The sequence below is a fragment of the Oncorhynchus nerka genome, linkage group LG4 (genome assembly GCF_034236695.1).
Source record: "Oncorhynchus nerka isolate Pitt River linkage group LG4, Oner_Uvic_2.0, whole genome shotgun sequence".
In the NCBI taxonomy this organism is placed as follows: Eukaryota; Metazoa; Chordata; class Actinopteri; order Salmoniformes; family Salmonidae; genus Oncorhynchus; species Oncorhynchus nerka.
In genome coordinates this window covers 2,311,405-2,331,946 of record NC_088399.1, presented here as the reverse complement: position 1 = coordinate 2,331,946, position 20,542 = coordinate 2,311,405, and the positions used below count along the sequence as shown (strand labels likewise).

The following is a 20,542-nucleotide window of genomic DNA, read 5'->3' as shown; positions in this document are numbered from 1 at the left end:
AGGACTGTTACTGCCAGTGGGGACATGTTACTGAGAGGACTGTTACTGAGAGGACTGTTACTGAGAGGACTATTACTGAGAGGACTGTTACTGAGAGGACTGTTACTGAGAGGACTATTACTTATGGGACTGTTACTGAGAGGACTGTTACTGCCAGTGGGGACGTGTTACTGAGAGGACTGTTACTGAGAGGACTGTTACTGAGAGGACTATTACTAAGGGGACTGTTACTGAGAGGACTGTTACTGCCAGTGGGGACATGTTACTTAGAGGACTGTTACTGAGAGGACTGTTACTGAGGGGACTGTTACTGAGAGGACTGTTACTGCCAGTTGGGACGTGTTATTGAGGGGACTGTTACTGAGGGGTCTGTTACTGAGAGGACTGTTACTGAGAGGACTGCTACTGCCAGTGGGGACTGTTACTATGAGGACTGTTACTGAGAGAGGCTGTTACTGAGAGGACTGTTACTGAGAGGACTGTTACTGAGAGGACTGTTACTGCCAGTGGGGACATGTTACTGAGAGGACTGTTACTGAGAGGACTGTTACTGAGAAGACTATTACTGAGAGGACAGTTACTGAGAGGACTGTTACTGCCAATGGGGACATGTTACTGAGGGGACTGTTACTGAGAGGACTGTTATTGAGAGGACTGTTACTGAGAGGACTGTTACTGAGAGGACTGTTACTGAGAGGAATGTTACTGCCAATGGGGACGTGTTACTGAGAGGACTGTTACTGAGGCGACTGTTACTGAGAGGACTGTTACTGAGAGGACTGTTACTGAGAGGACTGTTACTGAGAGGACTGTTACTGCCAGTGGGGACCAGTTACTGAGGGGACTGTTACTGAGAGGACTATTACTGAGGCGACTGTTACTGAGAGGACTGTTACTGCCAGTGGGGACCAGTTAATGAGGGGACTGTTACTGAGGGGACTGTTACTGAGAGGACTGTTACTGAGAGGACTGTTACTGCCAGTGGGGACGTGTTACTGAGAGGACTGTTACTGAGAGGACTGTTACTGAGAGGACTGTTACTGCCAGTGGGGACATGTTACTGAGAGGACTGTTACTGAGAGGACTGTTACTGAGAGGACTGTTACTGCCAGTGGGGACGTGTTACTGAGAGGTCTGTTACTGAGAGGACTGTTACTGAGGCGACTGTTACTGAGAGGACTGTTACTGCCAGTGGGGACTAGTTACTGAGGGGACTGTTACTGAGAGGACTGTTACTGAGAGGACTGTTACTGAGAGGACTGTTACTGAGAGGACTGTTACTGCCAGTGGGGACATGTTACTGAGAGGAATGTTACTGAGAGGACTATTACTGAGAGGACTGTTACTGAGAGGACTGTTACTGAGAGGACTGTTACTGAGAGGACTGTTACTGCCAGTGGGGACGTGTTACTAAGGGGACTGTTACTAAGGGGACTGTTACTAAGGGGCCAGTGGGGACATGTTACTGAGGGGACTGTTACTGCCATTGGGGACGTGTTACTGAGAGGACTGTTACTGCCAGTGGGGACTGTTACTGAGAGGACTATTACTGAGAGGACTGTTACTGAGAGGACTGTTACTGAGAGGACTGTTAGAGGGGACTATTACTGAGAGGACTGTTACTGAGAGGACTGTTACTGAGAGGACTGTTACTGAGAGGACTGTTACTGAGAGGACTGTTACTGAGAGGACTGTTACTGCCAGTGGGGACATGTTACTGAGATGACTATTACTGAGGGGACTGTTACTGAGAGGACTGTTACTGCCAGTGGGGACATGTTACTGAGAGGATTGTTACTGAGAGGACTGTTACTGAGAGGACTGTTACTGAGAGGACTGTTACTGAGGCGACTGTTACTGAGAGGACTGTTACTGCCAGTGGGGACCAGTTACTGAGGGGACTGTTACTGAGGGGACTGTTACTGAGAGGACTGTTACTGAGAGGACTGTTACTGAGAGGACTGTTACTGCCAGTGGGGACGTGTTACTGAGAGGACTGTTACTGAGAGGACTGTTACTGAGAGGACTGTTACTGCCAGTGGGGACATGTTACTGAGAGGACTGTTACTGAGAGGACTGTTACTGAGAGTACTGTTACTGCCAGTGGGGACGTGTTACTGAGAGGACTGTTACTGAGAGGACTGTTACTGAGGCGACTGTTACTGAGAGGACTGTTACTGCCAGTGGGGACCAGTTACCGAGGGGACTGTTACTGAGAGGACTATTACTGAGAGGACTGTTACTGAGAGGACTGTTACTGAGAGGACTGTTACTGCCAGTGGGGACATGTTACTGAGAGGACTGTTACTGAGAGGACTGTTACTGAGAGGACTGTTACTGAGAGGACTGTTACTGAGAGGACTGTTACTGCCAGTGGGGACGTGTTACTGAGAGAACTGTTACGGAGAGGACTGTTACTAAGGGGACTGTTACTAAGGGGACTGTTACTGCCAGTGGGGACATGTTACTGAGAGGACTGTTACTGAGAGGACTGTTACTGAGAAGACTATTACTGCCAGTGGGGACATGTTACTGAGAGGACTGTTACTGCCATTGGGGACGTGTTACTGAGAGGACTGTTACTGCCAGTGGGGACTGTTACTGAGGGGACTGTTACTGAGAGGACTGTTACTGAGAGGACTGTTACTGCCACTGGGGACTTGTTACTGAGAGGACTGTTACTGAGGGGACTGTTACTGAGAGGACTGTACTGAGAGGACTGTTACTGAGAGGAACGTTACTGAGAGAACTGTTACTGAGAGGAATGTTATTGAGAGGACTGTTGCTGAGAGGACTGTTACTGAGAGGACTGTTTGAGAGGACTGTTACTGAGAGGAACGTTACTGAGAGAACTGTTACTGAGAGGACTGTTACTGAGAGGACTGTTACTGAGAGGACTGTTACTGAGAGGAACGTTACTGAGAGAACTGTTACTGAGAAGAACGTTATTGAGAGGACTGTTACTGAGAGGACTGTTACTGAGAGGACTGTTACTGCCAGTGGGGACATGTTACTGAGAGGACTTTTACTCAGAGGACTGTTACTGAGGGGACTGTTACTGCCAGTGGGGACGTGTTACTGAGAGGACTGTTACTGAGGCGACTGTTACTGAGGGGACTGTTACTGAGAGGACTATTACTGAGAGGACTGTTACTGAGAGGACTGTTACTGAGAGGACTGTTACTGAGAGGACTGTTACTGCCATTGGGGACGTGTTACTGAGAGGACTGTTACTGAGGGGACTGTTACTGAGAGGACTGTTACTGAGAGGACTGTTACTGAGAGGACTGTTACTGAGAGGAACGTTACTGAGAGAACTGTTACTGAGAGGAATGTTATTGAGAGGACTGTTACTGAGAGGAATGTTACTGAGAGGACTGTTACTGAGAGTACTGTTACTGAGAGGACTGTTACTGAGAGGACTGTCACTGAGAGGAACGTTACTGAGAGAACTGTTAGTGAGAGGAATGTTATTGAGAGGACTGTTACTGAGAGGACTGTTACTGAGAGGACTGTTACTGAGAGGACAGTTACTGAGAGGAACGTTACTGAGAGAACTGTTACTGAGAGGACTGTTACTGAGAAGAACGTTATTGAGAGGACTGTTACTGAGAGGACTGTTACTGAGAGGACTGTTACTGCCAGTGGGGACATGTTACTGAGAGGACTTTTACTCAGAGGACTGTTACTGAGGGGACTGTTACTGCCAGTGGGGACGTGTTACTGAGAGGACTGTTACTGAGAGGACTGTTACTCAGAGGACTATTACTGAGAGGACTGTTACTGAGAGGACTGTTACTGAGAGGACTGTTACTGAGAGGACTGTTACTGCCAGTGGGGACGTGTTACTGAGGGGAATGTTACTGAGAGGACTGTTACTGAGAGGACTGTTACTGAGAGGACTGTTACTGAGAGGACTGTTACTGAGAGGACTGTTACTGAGAGAACTGTTACGGAGAGGACTGTTTCTGCCAGTGGGGACGTGTTACTGAGGGGAATGTTACTGAGAGGACTGTTACTGAGAGGACTGTTACTGAGAGGACTGTTACTGGGAGGACTGTTAATGAGAGGACTGTTACTGAGAGGACTGTTACTGAGAGGACTGTTACTGAGAGGACTGTTACTGCCAGTGGGGATGTGTTATTGAGAGGACTGTTACTGAGGGGACTGTTACTGAGGCGACTGTTACTGACTGAGAGGACTGTTACTGACTGAGAGGACTGTTACTGAGAGGATTGTTACTGATGGGACTGTTACTGAGAGGACTGTTACTGACTGAGAGGACTGGGCAAACAGATGATCTGAGGTGGTTGAGTGGTGATTGGCCTTCTGGGTAAACAGGTGATTTGAGGTGGTTGAGTGGTGATTGGCCTTCTGGGTAAACAGGTGATCTGAGGTGGTTGAGTTGTGATTGGCCCTCTGGGTAAACAGGTGATCTGTGGTGGTTGAGTGGTGATTGGCCCTCTGGGTAAACAGGTGATCTGAGGTGGTTGAGTGGTGATTGGCCTTCTGGGTAAACAGGTGATTTGAGGTGGTTGAGTGGTGATTGGCCCTCTGGGTAAACAGGTGATCTGAGGTGGTTGAGTGGTGATTGGCCTTCTGGGTAAACAGGTGATTTGAGGTGGTTGAGTGGTGATTGGCCCTCTGGGTAAACAGGTGATTGAGTGGTGATTGGCCTTCTGGGTAAACAGGTGATCTGAGGTGGTTGAGTGGTGATTGGCCTTCTGGGTAAACAGGTGATTTGAGGTGGTTGAGTGGTGTTTGGCCTTCTGGGTAAACAGGTGATTTGAGGTGGTTGAGTGGTGATTGGCCTTCTGGGTAAACAGGTGATCTGAGGTGGTTGAGTGGTGATTGGCCTTCTGGGTAAACAGGTGATTTGAGGTGGTTGAGTGGTGATTGGCCTTCTGGGTAAACAGGTGATTTGAGGTGGTTGAGTGGTGATTGGCCCTCTGGGTAAACAGGTGATTTGAGGTGGTTGAGTGGTGATTGGCCTTCTGGGTAAACAGGTGATCTGAGGTGGTTGAGTGGTGATTGGCCCTCTGGGCAAACAGGTGATTTGAGGTGGTTGAGTGGTGATTGGCCTTCTGGGTAAACAGGTGATCTGAGGTGGTTGAGTGGTGAAGTGTTGTTCCCGGAGGTAAAAGTGTTTTAATTCACACACACACACACACACACACACACACACACACACACACACACACACACACACACACACACACACACACACACACACACACACACACACACACACACACACACACACACACACACACACACACACACACACACACACACACACACCTCCCTCTCTCACCGTCTGCCTCTACATGTTCTGTAATGATTAACTCCTTTTCTGCCTTCACGCTCTTCTCTTTCACTTCACAACGTCAACGTGCTTCTCATTCTGGACACACAGGAAGAGACACAGGAACACACGCAGGAACACACGCAGGAAGAGACACAGGAAGAGACACAGGAAGAGACACAGGAAGAGACACAGGAAGAGACACAGGAACACACACAGGAAGAGACACAGGAACACACGCAGGAAGAGACACAGGAACACACGCAGGAAGAGACACGGGAACACACACAGGAAGAGACACAGGAACACACGCAGGAAGAGGCACAGGAACACACACAGGAAGAGACACAGGAAGAGACACAGGAAGAGACGCAGGAAGAGACACAGGAACACACACAGGAAGAGACACAGGAACACACGCAGGAAGAGGCACAGGAACACACACAGGAAGAGACACGGGAACACACACAGGAACACATGCAGGACGAGACACGGGGAATTATATCACCAGTATGGAGGGATGATGACCTGGCTAGCGGCTCAACCACAACATAATTCAGGTTGTAAGAAGGTGAGTTATTATTTGACTGTATATGTTATATGCTTCGTAAACAAATAATGAATCGGCCAGAGTTCGTATTCCTGCCGTAATCAAATGCTTCTCATCGGCATGTGTTTGAGTAGGAAAAAGTCTGTCTGTAAAAGTGTAGACAAAGACTTGAATTCATAACTTGTCTCATTAATGATGTGAATACAGTGAGGGCTACTCATGTTGTTTTGAAAGAGTCTATCCTCTAAACTGGTGTGGTGTGGAGCAGGCAGGCAGGCAGGCAGGCAGGCAGACAGGCAGGCAGGCAGGCAGGCAGGCAGGCAGGCAGGCAGGCAGACAGGCAGGCAGACAGACAGGCAGGCAGGCAGGCAGGCAGGCAGGCAGACAGGCAGGCAGACAGGCAGACAGGCAGGCAGGCAGGCAGGCAGGCAGGCAGACAGGCAGGCAGGCAGGCAGGCAGACAGACAGGCAGGCAGGCAGGCAGGCAGGCAGGCAGACAGGCAGGCAGGCAGACAGGCAGGCAGGCAGGCAGGCAGGCAGGCAGACCAGTATAACGCCCCTCCGGCTACATGTTATTAAGAGCTCACAGGATTGGATGTTACAAACAGGGACAATTCATTTCTGTTGAAAGTACTGCTGCTGTTGACTCTGGAATGTTTCCGTTGGGTCCCTGGTTCCAAGGTCTTTTCTCTTAGGCTGAGAGGACGTACTGTGACTCTGAGAACACACAGTCCAAAGTTACAACACACAGGTTCAGGCAGAGCCAGGCCACTCCCTCTGAAGGAGTCTACCGACTGTGGCACGTATTAAATCTCTCAGCAGAGACAATATTTAGAGAAAGAGAGAGAGATAAAGAGAGGGAATGAGTGAGAGGGAGAGTTAAGAGGCTTCGTCTGGGTTAGTGTTTAGTGGGTTGCTCTATTCACTATGTTAAAGCATGGTCTGACTGACTGACTGTCTGATTGACTGTCTGACTGTCTGACTGTCTGACTGACTGTCTGACTGACTGACTGTCTGACTGTCTGATTGACTGTCTGACTGTCTGACTGACTGACTGATTGACTGACTGACTGACTGTATCGCTGGCAACTGTTGGTTTTAAATACTTTGGATTCCTTTCCAACAACCAGCACATGTTTAGACAGAGAGGGGAGGCATTAGGACACTGTTTTAGGCATCCCAAATGGCACCCTGTTCCCTATAAAGTGTGTAGATCTAGGTCGAAAGTAGTGCACTATAGAGGGAATAACATGCCATTTGGGAGAGTCTCAACTATCAGAACGCTGTCTGACACAACAACATTGCTCTGACCAACTAGAATACAGATGATTTCTGAAGTGGAAACAATGAAATGCACTGCAGCCATTTGTTTCAGACGTAGAAAGATTGTTAACGTGTTTCCTGGGTTAATAACACGGTTAATATTTGTCCTTGCAGGTGACTATCGGGTTTGAATCCATGACTCCGTGATGAATACACATGTAGTTATGAGAGACGGGCGAGTGCTGTCAAGGTATATGTCATTACTGTGTTTTACTGACTCTGTTGATTGTTCCATGATGATAGAATTACATGAAGGTCCGTACAGAAGGCTTGAGAAGGAATGAGAAGTCTAAATTCAAAGTTCAAAAGTCCAAGCGAGATACTGTATATACATAACAGCTAAGTGTGCTATAACAAAGGAGAGTTGTGCTTTCAGTTTTCACACTGTATATCTCAGCTGTTTATTATCTTGTGCTTCATATCCAAACTAATATCTTGGATGTTATTCCAGAATGTTTTGGCATTCTTACAATTCACTATTAAACATACACAGTTGAAATTGCAAGAGTTAATTCAACTCCTATGGAACAGTATTTTGGGGTTTATATGGTCCAACCCTTATATTGTGTTTAAAACTACTCTGGTCATGGTGTTGATATTTTTGGAGTTAAATGATAGTAAATGGAGCAAATATCAAACTCTCAGAGAGTTGATTAAATTTAACTCCCAACTGCCATTTGACTATTTTCAGTGTTGTTGTTGTTTTAAATGTAACCTTTATTTAACTAAGAAAGTCAGTTAAGAGTAAAATCTTATTTACAATGACTGCCTACCCCGGACGACACTGGGCCAATTGTTCGCCACCCTATGGGACTCCCAATCACGGCCGGATGTGATACAGGCTGGAATCGAACCAGGGACTGTAGTGACGCCTCTTGCACTGACATGCAGTGCCTTAGACTGCCACGCCAACCAACTCCCTTGCCATTTTACATTTTTCTGTGCCGTTTTAAATTAGGAATTAACACCAACAGAGTACATTTCTGTTTCAGTTGATTTCATTTTAGTTGTAAGGGTGTAAAGCCTTGTTTGAATATTTCTTAATGTGGCACATTAGGGTGGATTGCAATGTCATATCCAATCCGTGTTATATCTCGAGCTTTTAGATCACTCACAACAAATAGCTCCTGCTTTTACTCAACAACAAATATCAAATATCTTATTACTTTTAAATCACTCACAAGTTTCTCTTCAAATGCCTGTCACCATGTCAACTGGAACATTTATCTAACTAACGGTTTTCATGAATAAACCCACTTTCAGATTGGATTAGTAAAAAAAAAATGCTTTCTTACCTGTTTATGTAGCATGAAATCAAAAACATTCAACGTACATGTAAAAACACAGATATTGAAATAAACCATTTTTTAAAAATCTGCCTGCAACAGAGCATGCTGGGAAATACGACAATGAGGCCAATCCCACATCTGTGGTTAACTCCATAGATTTAACTCCCTGTCTCTGGTTACTTAATGGAGTTAAAAGTACTCCTTCCCAATGAACTCCCGTTATCAGCATTAATCATTAACATAGTGGTTAGAGCGTTGGACTAGTAACCGAAAGGTTGCGAGTTCGAATCCCCGAGCTGACAAGGTACAAATCTGTCGTTCTGCCCTTGAACAGGCAGTTAACCCACTGTCCCTAGGCAGTCATTGAAAATAAGAATGTGTTCTTAACTGACTTGCCTGGTTAAATAAAGGTAAAATAAAGAACTCCAGGCAATGTACCACTCTCTTGAGGGATTAGATTTACTCCCAATAGAGTCAATTGAACAATATTTTTTTAACTCTGATTTCAACTATCCTTGATTTACTGTGTACCTTGGTGTTTCTGACAGGGCTGAGTTCTTGTGTACCTTGGTGTTTCTGACAGGGCTGAGTTCTTGTGTACCTTGGTGTTTCTGACAGGGCTGAGTTCTTGTGTACCTTGGTGTTTCTGACAGGGCTGAGTTCTTGTGTACCTTGGTGTTTCTGACAGGGCTGAGTTCTTGTGTACCTTGGTGTTTCTGACAGGGCTGAGTTCTTGTGTACCTTGGTGTTTCTGACAGGGCTGAGTTCTTGTGTACCTTGGTGTTTCTGACAGGGCTGAGTTCTTGTGTACCTTGGTGTTTCTGACAGGGCTGAGTTCTTGTGTACCTTGGTGTTTCTGACAGGGCTGAGTTCTTGTGTACCTTGGTGTTTCTGACAGGGCTGAGTTCTTGTGTACCTTGGTGTTTCTGACAGGGCTGAGTTCTTGTGTACCTTGTGTTTCTGACAGGGCTGAGTTCTTGTGTACCTTGGTGTTTCTGACAGGGCTGAGTTCTTGTGTACCTTGGTGTTTCTGACAGGGCTGAGTTCTTGTGTACCTTGGTGTTTCTGACAGGGCTGAGTTCTTGTGTACCTTGGTGTTTCTGACAGGGCTGAGTTCTTGTGTACCTTGGTGTTTCTGACAGGGCTGAGTTCTTGTGTACCTTGTGTTTCTGACAGGGCTGAGTTCTTGTGTACCTTGGTGTTTCTGACAGGGCTGAGTTCTTGTGTACCTTGTGTTTCTGACAGGGCTGAGTTCTTGTGTACCTTGGTGTTTCTGACAGGGCTGAGTTCTTGTGTACCTTGTGTTTCTGACAGGGCTGAGTTCTTGTGTACCTTGTGTTTCTGACAGGGCTGAGTTCTTGTGTACCTTGGTGTTTCTGACAGGGCTGAGTTCTTGTGTACCTTGTGTTTCTGACAGGGCTGAGTTCTTGTGTACCTTGGTGTTTCTGACAGGGCTGAGTTCTTGTGTACCTTGTGTTTCTGACAGGGCTGAGTTCTTGTGTACCTTGGTGTTTCTGACAGGGCTGAGTTCTTGTGTACCTTGTGTTTCTGACAGGGCTGAGTTCTTGTGTACCTTGTGTTTCTGACAGGGCTGAGTTCTTGTCGTTGCTGAACACGTACAACTGTTTTCTGAAAGACAAGACCCAGCAGCATCTTGTCTTCTATGAGGTAGGTTGACCCTCGTTGAATTATTTACATATTTTACTTGCACCAAAGAAAACAACTAATAAAAACAAATCAAATATTTACTAATTAAATCAAACTTCAAAACTTCTGCAGTTTACATTTTAGTTCAAGTTTAATTTATTTGCATTTATTTGAAAATAAGAACTAATAAATACAAACACCGGTGTGGTGAAACCCAAGGGCTGATATGAAACCCAACCACAAAAAACTATATACACAAGTACAACAATTAAACACGTGTTTTACAACAGATAACACAAACAACTAATTATAAATGTATACATTTTTGTTTTATGTGAATGTGAGAGTTAGGCTATATGGAGGATATTACTGAGTAGTTTGGTTCATCAGGCTGACCTCCAGTCTTCATGGAGGATATTACTGAGTAGTTTGGTTCATCAGGCTGACCCCCAGTCTTCATGGAGGAGATTACGGAGTAGTTTGGTCCATCAGGCTGACCCCCAGTCTTCATGGAGGATATTACTGAGTAGTTTGGTTCATCAGGCTGACCTCCAGTCTTCATGGAGGAGATTACTGAGTAGTTAGGTCCATCAGGCTGACCCCCAGTCTTCATGGAGGAGATTACTGAGTAGTTTGGTTCATCAGGCTGACCCCCAGTCTTCATGGAGGAGATTACTGAGTAGTTTGGTTCATCAGGCTGACCCCCAGTCTTCATGGAGGAGATTACGGAGTAGTTTGGTCCATCAGGCTGACCCCCAGTCTTCATGGAGGATATTACTGAGTAGTTTGGTTCATCAGGCTGACCTCCAGTCTTCATGGAGGAGATTACTGAGTAGTTAGGTCCATCAGGCTGACCCCCAGTCTTCATGGAGGAGATTACTGAGTAGTTTGGTTCATCAGGCTGACCCCCAGTCTTCATGGAGGAGATTACTGAGTAGTTTGGTTCATCAGGCTGACCCCCAGTCTTCATGGAGGAGATTACTGAGTAGTTTGGTTCATCAGGCTGACCCCCAGTCTTCATGGAGGAGATTACTGAGTAGTTTGGTTCATCAGGCTGACCCCCAGTCTTCATGGAGGAGATTACTGAGTAGTTTGGTTCATCAGGCTGACCCCCAGTCTTCATGGAGGAGATTACTGAGTACTTTGGTTCATCAGGCTGACCCCCAGTCTTCATGGAGGAGATTACTGAGTAGTTTGGTTCATCAGGCTGACCCCCAGTCTTCATTGAGAAGATTACTGAGTAGTTTGGTTTGGTCAACTGTCTGGGACCTGGTAGAATCCATTGAAGGGTTTAGGTAAATTGGGACCTGGTAGAATCCATTGAAGGTTTAGGTAAACTGGGACCTGGTAGAATCCATTGAAGGGTTTAGGTAAACTGGGACCTGGTAGAATCCATTGGAGGGTTTAGGTAAACTGGGACCTGGTAGAATCCATTGAAGGGTTTAGGTAAACTGGGACCTGGTAGAATCCATTGAAGGGTTTAGGTAAACTGGGACCTGGTAGAATCCATTGAAGGGTTTAGGTAAACTGGGACCTGGTAGAATCCATTGAAGGGTTTAGGTAAACTGGGACCTGGTAGAATCCATTGAATGGTTTAGGTAAACTGGGACCTGGTAGAATCCATTGAAGGGTTTAGGTAATCTGGGACCTGGTAGAATCCATTGAAGGGTTTAGGTAAACTGGGACCTGGTAGAATCCATTGAAGGGTTTAGGTAAACTGGGACCTGGTAGAATCCATTGAAGGGTTTAGGTAAACTGGGACCTGGTAGAATCCATTGAAGGGTTTAGGTAAACTGGGACCTGGTAGAATCCATTGGAGGGTTTAGGTAAACTGGGACCTGGTAGAATCCATTGAAGGGTTTAGGTAAACTGGGACCTGGTAGAATCCATTGAAGGGTTTAGGTAAACTGGGACCTGGTAGAATCCATTGAAGGGTTTAGGTAAACTGGGACCTGGTAGAATCCATTGAAGGGTTTAGGTAAACTGGGACCTGGTAGAATCCATTGAAGGATTTAGGGAAACTGTCTGGGAGGTATGAGTATAATAATAATAATTGGCATATATTAATGTCGTAAATAGGGTAAATGAAGCTACAGTAAAGAGTTATGAAGCCTGATGAACCAAACCAGTAATCTTTCTGATGAAACCAACACATTTCTTCACTTCACTTCAGACTGAATGAGAATGATTTTCCCAGCATGCCTCCTCATGAATCTAGTGGATGTGCCTTGGTCCATTTCATTGCCACCAATTGAGATTCTGGCTCTTTTTTTTTTACAATCTTTCTTATTCTTACTAGTGAATACAATACAGTTAGATCTTTTTTATATTTAAATATAATTTGTTTTTCTGGAACCATTCAGAAATATGTCCATTCCTGAGTTGGTTTCATTAATTTTAGTGTGATAAATCCAGTTGGTTTCATTAATTTTAGTGTGATAAATCCAGTTGGCTTCATTAATTTTAGTGTGATAAATCCAGTTGGTTTCATTAATTTTGGTGTCATAAATCCAGTTGGCTTCATTAATTTTAGTGTGATAAATCCAGTTGGCTTCATTAATTTTAGTGTGATAAATCCAGTTGGCTTCATTAATTTTGGTGTGATAAATCCAGTTGGCTTCATTAATTTTAGTGTGATAAATCTAGTTGGCTTCATTAATTTTGGTGTGATAAATCCAGTTGGTTTCCTCAGCAAAGAGAATGGGAAGTACGGTAGAAGATACAGCAGCAAGGTCATGGAGATTAGGAATAACTAAGGTCCAATGATCACACCCTGTGGGACGCCACAGGATATCTTGGCCCTGGTACATGCACATCCATTTGCATAAACAAATGGTTCTCTATCATAAACATAACGACAGTGCATTCGGAAAGTATTCAGACCACATTTTGTTACATTACAGCCTTATTCTAAAATGGATTCAATATGTTTTTTTTCCCTCATCAATCTACACACAATACCCTATAATGACAAAGCAAAAACAAGTTTAGAATTTTATTGCTAATTTATATATATATAAAAAGCTGAAATATCTCATTTACATAAGTATTCAGACCCTTTACTCAGTACTTTGTTGAAGCACCTTTGACAGCGATTACAGCCTCCAGTCTTCTTGGGTATTACGCTACAAGCTTGGCACACCTATATTTGGGGAGTTTCTCCCATTCTTCTCTGCAGATCCTCTCACGCTCTATCAGGTTGGATGGGGAGCGTCATTGCACAGCTATTTTCAGGTGTCTCCAGAGATGTTAGATCGGGTTCAAGTCTGGGCTCTGGCTGGGCCACTCAAGGACATTCAGAGACTTGTCCCGAAGCCACTATTGCGTTATCTTGGCTGTGTGTTTAGGGTCGTTGTCCTGTTGGAAGGTGAACCTTCACCCCAGTCTGAGGTCCTGTGCGCTCTGGGGCAGGTTTTCATCAAGTTTCTCTCTGTACATTGCACTTTTCATCTTTCCCTTGATCCTGACTAGTCTCCCAGCCCCTATCACTGAAAAACATCCCTACAGCATGATGCTGCCACCACCGTGCTTCACCGTAAGGATGGTGCCAGGTTTCCTCCAGATGTGATGCCATTCAAGCCAAAGAGTTCCATCTTTCATCAGACCAGAGAATATTATTTCACATAGTCTGAGTCCTTTAGGTACCTTTTTGCAAACTCCAAGCGGGCTGGCCACTACCATAAAGGCCTGATTGATGGAGTACTGCAGAGATGGTTGTCCTTCTGGAAGGTTTTCCCATCTCCACAGAGGAAGTCTGTGAGAGTGACTATCGGTTTCTTGGTCACCGCCTTGACCAAGGCCCTTCTCCCCCGATTGCTATGTTTGGCCGGGCGGCCAGCTCTAGGAAGAGTCCTGGTGGTTTCAAACTTCTGTCGTTTAATAATGACGGAGGCCACTGTGTTTTTGAGGACCTTCAATGCTGCAGAACATTTTTGGTACCCTTCCCCAGATCTGTGCTTCGACAGAATCCTGTCTCGGAGCTCTACGGACGATTCCTTCGACATTGCATGGTGTTTGCTCTGACATGCGCTATCAACTGTGGAACCTTATAAAGACAACGGTGTGCCTTTACAAATCATGCAAAGGGTCTGAATTATTATGTAAATACGTTTTAATTTTTGTAATTTTTTGAAATGTTAAACACATTATTTAAACCTGTTTTCGCTTTGTCATTTTCGGGTATTGTGTGTAAATTGATGAGGATTTTCTTTTTTAAATGTAAAAAAATGATTGACTCCATTTTTAAATAAGGCTGAAACAAAACGTGGGAAGGGAAGGGGTCAGAATACTTTCAGAATGAGCTGTAGAATTATCTGTATAACCATGAAACTGTAGTAATGCAATTTGGAAAGTAATATTTCATGACCAACCAAACACTTTGGATCAATATCAAAATATGCCAAGAGCGTATTCATTGTTTTAAAGGGCAGTAAAGATTTTATCAACGAGTTGCAAAAGAGCCACATCTGTGGAGTGGTTTTTACCAAAACCATATCGGTTCTCATATAGAATACAGGGTTGATTTAAATGCTTCAACATTCTCTTATACACCATGTTTCTAGGATTTTAGAAAAACATAGTACTGATATGGGGAGGTAATTTGTAAAAAACAATCTGGGATCTATAGAGAGTGATAACTTTGGCAATTTTTAAATCTTTAGGAGCATTACCAGTTTGCAATGATTTGGTGAAAATATACATTCGAGGCTCAGCAATCGTGAGACACTGATTTCACCAAAGAGGCACCAATCTCATCATGACCTGCTGCTGATATCTCTATGTTACCAATTAGCTCCATCCCCTCCATTACACCAGGAGGATCAAACGGAAGCAGAGGAGCGACATGTCCCTTAATGTAATCCAGGAGATTTACATCAGTGCTCTATTTTCTTTGACAGAGAGGAACCAACATTCACAAAAAAAGTTTTTAAATTAACATGAAATACAGTCAAGATCACTATAGGTCTTATTTCCCACAATACATTGCCTATTTCTAGTTGTAGATGCCTATTTCTAGTTGTAGATGCCTATTTCTAGTTGTAGATGCCTATTTCTAGTTGTAGATGCCTATTTCTAGTTGTAGATGGCTAACAGTAGATTGATGATTTTCCAAGCTGAATTTATATATTATTTAAGGATTCTTGGAATAAGTTAGGAAAATATATTTTGGGGGAAAAATCTGAAGTAGGAGATTAAATTGGCTCATACACTTTTTGTAATTTGCAGAATTCAGGGGAGAGGAACTGCTTTTTTTCTTTTACAGAGAATGTTTTGTAAACCAAGGTTTCCTGAACCCTTCTGATGCTCTCTTACATGGTTTAACTAAGGGAAAGCAGTGGGGAAATACACAATTAAATGATGTGAGAAAAGTCAGGTAAAGCAGACTCCACATCAGCCTGATTATAAACATTTTACCATGAAATATCATCAATCAACATCTTAATGAGCTCACATTTACTTTAGTTAAATATTCTACCCTGTGGTCTTATAGATGAGGTGAACTGGTCAGTCTGTGGTCTTATAGATGAGATGAACTGGTCAGTCTGTGGTCTTATAGATGAGGTGAACTGGTCAGTCTGTGGTCTTATAGATGAGGTGAACTGGTCAGTCTGTGGTCTTATAGATGAGGTGAACTGGTCAGTCTGTGGTCTTATAGATGAGGGAATACAGATGAACTGGTCAGTCTGTGGTCTTATAGATGAGGTGAACTGGTCAGTCTGTGGTCTTATAGATGAGATGAACTGGTCAGTCTGTGGTCTTATAAATGAGGTGAACTGGTCAGTCTGTGGTCTTATAGATGAGGTGAACTGGTCAGTCTGTGGTCTTATAGATGAGATGAACTGGTCAGTCTGGGGTCTTATAGATGAGGGGGACTGGTCAGTCTGTGGTCTTATAGATGAGGTGAACTGGTCAGTCTGTGGTCTTATAGATGAGGTGAACTGGTCAGTCTGTGGTCTTATAGATGAGATGAACTGGTCAGTCTGGGGTCTTATAGATGAGGTGAACTGGTCAGTCTGTGGTCTTATAGATGAGGTGAACTGGTCGGTCTGTGGTCTTATAGATGAGATGAACTGGTCAGTCTGGTGTCTTATAGATGAGGTGAACTGGTCAGTCTGTGGTCTTATAGATGAGGTGAACTGGTCAGTCTGTGGTCTTATAGATGAGGTGAACTGGTCAGTCTGTGGTCTTATAGATGAGGTGAACTGGTCAGTCTGGGGTCTTATAGATGAGGTGAACTGGTCAGTCTGTGGTCTTATAGATGAGGTGAACTGGTCAGTCTGTGGTCTTATAGATGAGGTGAACTGGTCAGTCTGTGGTCTTATAGATGAGGGGATACAGATGAACTGGTCAGTCTGTGGTCTTATAGATGAGGGGATACAGGTGAACTGGTCAGTCTGTGGTCTTATAGATGAGGTGAACTGGTCAGTCTGTGGTCTTATAGATGAGGTGAACTGGTCAGTCTGTGGTCTTATAGATGAGGGGAACTGGTCAGTCGTTGGTCTTAGAGATGAGGTGAACTGGTCAGTCTGTGGTCTTATAGATGAGGTGAACTGGTCAGTCTGGGGTCTTATAGATGAGGTGAACTGGTCAGTCTGTGGTCTTATAGATGAGATGAACTGGTCAGTCTGTGGTCTTATAAATGAGGTGAACTGGTCAGTCTGTGGTCTTATAGATGAGGTGAACTGGTCAGTCTGTGGTCTTATAGATGAGATGAACTGGTCAGTCTGGGGTCTTATAGATGAGGTGAACTGGTCAGTCTGTGGTCTTATAGATGAGGTGAACTGGTCAGTCTGTGGTCTTATAGATGAGGTGAACTGGTCAGTCTGTGGTCTTATAGATGAGATGAACTGGTCAGTCTGTGGTCTTATAGATGATGGGATACAGATGAACTGGTCAGTCTGTGGTCTTATAGATGAGGGGATACAGGTGAACTGGTCAGTCTGTGGTCTTATAGATGAGGTGAACTGGTCAGTCTGTGGTCTTATAGATGAGGTGAACTGGTCAGTCTGTGGTCTTATAGATGAGGGGAACTGGTCAGTCGTTGGTCTTATAGATGAGGTGAACTGGTCAGTCTGTGGTCTTATAGATGAGGTGAACTGGTCAGTCTGTGGTCTTATAGATGAGGTGAACTGGTCAGTCTGTGGTCTTATAGATGAGATGAACTGGTCAGTCTGGGGTCTTATAGATGAGGTGAACTGGTCAGTCTGTGGTCTTATAGATGAGGTGAACTGGTCGGTCTGTGGTCTTATAGATGAGATGAACTGGTCAGTCTGGGGGTCTTATAGATGAGGTGAACTGGTCAGTCTGTGGTCTTATAGATGAGGTGAACTGGTCAGTCTGTGGTCTTATAGATGAGGTGAACTGGTCAGTCTGTGGTCTTATAGATGAGGTGAACTGGTCAGTCTGGGGTCTTATAGATGAGGTGAACTGGTCAGTCTGTGGTCTTATAGATGAGGTGAACTGGTCAGTCTGTGGTCTTATAGATGAGGGGATACAGATGAACTGGTCAGTCTGTGGTCTTATAGATGAGGGGATACAGGTGAACTGGTCAGTCTGTGGTCTTATAGATGAGGTGAACTGGTCAGTCTGTGGTCTTATAGATGAGGTGAACTGGTCAGTCTGTGGTGTTATAGATGAGGGGAACTGGTCAGTCGTTGGTCTTATAGATGAGGTGAACTGGTCAGTCTGTGGTCTTATAGATGAGGTGAACTGGTCAGTCTGTGGTCTTATAGATGAGGTGAACTGGTCAGTCTGTGGTCTTATAGATGAGGGGATACAGATGAACTGGTCAGTCTGTGGTCTTATAGATGAGGGGATACATCTCTGTGCCGTTAAAACCTAACCAACATGTTTACATCTCTGTACCGTTAAAACCTGACCAACGTGTTTACATCTCTGTACCGTTAAAACCTGACCAACGTGTTAACATCTCTGTACTGTTAAAACCTAACCAACGTGTTTACATCTCTGTACTGTTAAAACCTAACCAACGTGTTAACATCTCTGTACTGTTAAAACCTAACCAACGTGTTTACATCTCTGTACTGTTAAAACCTAACCAACGTGTTAACATCTCTGTACTGTTAAAACCTAACCAACGTGTTAACATCTCTGTAGTGTTGTACTGTTAAAACCTAACCAACGTGTTTACATCTCTGTAGTGTTGTACTGTTAAAACCTAACCAACGTGTTTACATCTCTGTAGTGTTGTACTGTTAAAACCTAACCAACGTGTTTACATCTCTGTACTGTTAAAACCTAACCAACGTGTTTAACATCTCTGTACTGTTAAAACCTAACCAACATACACTATATGTTATATTTGAAATGTTAAGACTAAGAACTGTGTTTATCTCCACTAGAGAGATGGAGAGGTGGTGTTCGAGGGATTCCTGAATATCTCCTGGGGAGTACGGCAGCCCATCAGGCTCAAAATACAGGATGACAAACATCAACCGATCACCAGCCTACTGTCACCTGACCCAGTCAGTCCAGTCAGTCCTCATGGACGCAAGAGGTTACCTTTGACCTTTATCATGCATTTTGTCAATACCACAGTCATAGTTAAAATGGAGTAATACAAGCATCACTCAGGCTAAACCCTCTCTATCTGTCAGGGGGATGACACGATGGGGGGAGTTTGAAGACCTCCATCAGATCAATGAGACAGAGGAGACCAACAAGCAGCATCCTGCAGAGGAGACCAGCAACCACACGACAGGTAACCTCACCTTAACTATAGCAACCACACGACAGGTAACCTCACCTTAACTATAGCAACCACATTACAGGTAACCTCACCTTAACTATAGCAACCACACTACAGGTAACCTCACCTTAACTATAACAACCACACTACAGGTAACCTCACCTTAACTATAACAACCACACTACAGGTAACATCACCTTAACTATAACAACCACACTACAGGTAACCTCACCTTAACAACCACACTACAGGTAACCTCACCTTAACAACCACACTGCAGGTAACATCACCTTAACTATAACAACCACACTACAGGTAACCTCACCTTAACAACCACACTACAGGTAACCTCACCTTAACAACCACACTACAGGTAACCTCACCTTAACAACCAAACTACAGGTAACATCACCTTATTAACTATAGCAACCACATTACAGGTAACCTCACCTTAACTATAGCAACCACACTACAGGTAACCTCACCTTAACTATAACAACCACACTACAGGTAACCTCACCTTAACTATAGCAACCACACTACAGGTAACCTCACCTTAACTATAACAACCACATTACAGGTAACCTCACCTTAACAACCACACTACAGGTAACCTCACCTTAACTATAACAACCACACTACAGGTAACCTCACCTTAACAACCACACTACAGGTAACCTCACCTTAACAACCACACTACAGGTAACATCACATTATTAACTATAGCAACCACATTACAGGTAACCTCACCTTAACAACCACACTACAGGTAACCTCACCTTAACAACCACACTACAGGTAAGCTCACCTTAACAACCACACTACAGGTAAGCTCACCTTAACAACCACACTACAGGTAACATCACCTTAACAACCACACTACAGGTAAGCTCACCTTAACAACCACACTACAGGTAAGCTCACCTTAACAACCACACTACAGGTAACCTCACCTTAACAACCACACTACAGGTAACCTCACCTTAACAACCACACTACAGGTAACCTCACCTTAACAACCACACTACAGGTAACCTCACCTTAACAACCACACTACAGGTAACATCACCTTATTAACTATAGCAACCACACTGCAGGTAACCTCACCTTAACAACCACACTGCATGTAAACTCACCTTAACAACCACACTGCAGGTAACCTCACCTTAACCACCACACTGCAGGTAACCTCACCCTAACCACATTACAGGTAACCTCACCTTAACAACCACACTGCAGGTAACCTCACCTTAACCACCACACTGCAGGTAACCTCACCTTAACTATAACAACCACACTACAGGTAACCTCACCTTAACAACCACACTGCAGGTAACATCACCTTAACTATAACAACCACACTACAGGTAACCTCACCTTAACAACCACACTACAGGTAACCTCACCTTAACAACCAAACTACAGGTAACATCACCTTATTAACTATAGCAACCACATTACAGGTAACCTCACCTTAACTATAGCAACCACACTACAGGTAACCTCCTCACCTTAACAACCACACTACAGGTAACCTCACCTTAACAACCACACTACAGGTAACCTCACCTTAACAACCACACTACAGGTAACATCACCTTATTAACACAACCACATTACAGGTAACCTCACCTTAACAACCACACTACAGGTAACCTCACCTTAACAACCACACTACAGGTAACCTCACCTTAACAACCACACTACAGGTAACCTCA

The 20,542-nt window shown here is 44.3% G+C and overlaps 1 protein-coding gene across 2 annotated transcripts in view; it reads left to right on the top strand.

The window, feature by feature from the left end:
- Window positions 1-5,297: 5,297 nt before the first annotated feature.
- rassf6 (Ras association domain family member 6) overlaps window positions 5,298-20,542 on the top strand; it is a 35,554-nt gene continuing 20,309 nt past the window's right edge. The window contains exons 1-5 of one of the 2 annotated variants that reach the window (XM_029650300.2): window positions 5,298-5,876; window positions 7,293-7,368; window positions 10,057-10,135; window positions 18,478-18,632; window positions 18,733-18,836. In XM_029650300.2, coding sequence (XP_029506160.1) covers window positions 7,325-7,368; window positions 10,057-10,135; window positions 18,478-18,632; window positions 18,733-18,836 — 382 coding nt within the window. In that variant the 5' untranslated portion in view covers window positions 5,298-5,876; window positions 7,293-7,324. The remainder of the gene's footprint in view (window positions 5,877-7,292; window positions 7,369-10,056; window positions 10,136-18,477; window positions 18,633-18,732; window positions 18,837-20,542) is intronic. The other variant, XM_029650299.2, reaches the window with a different exon arrangement.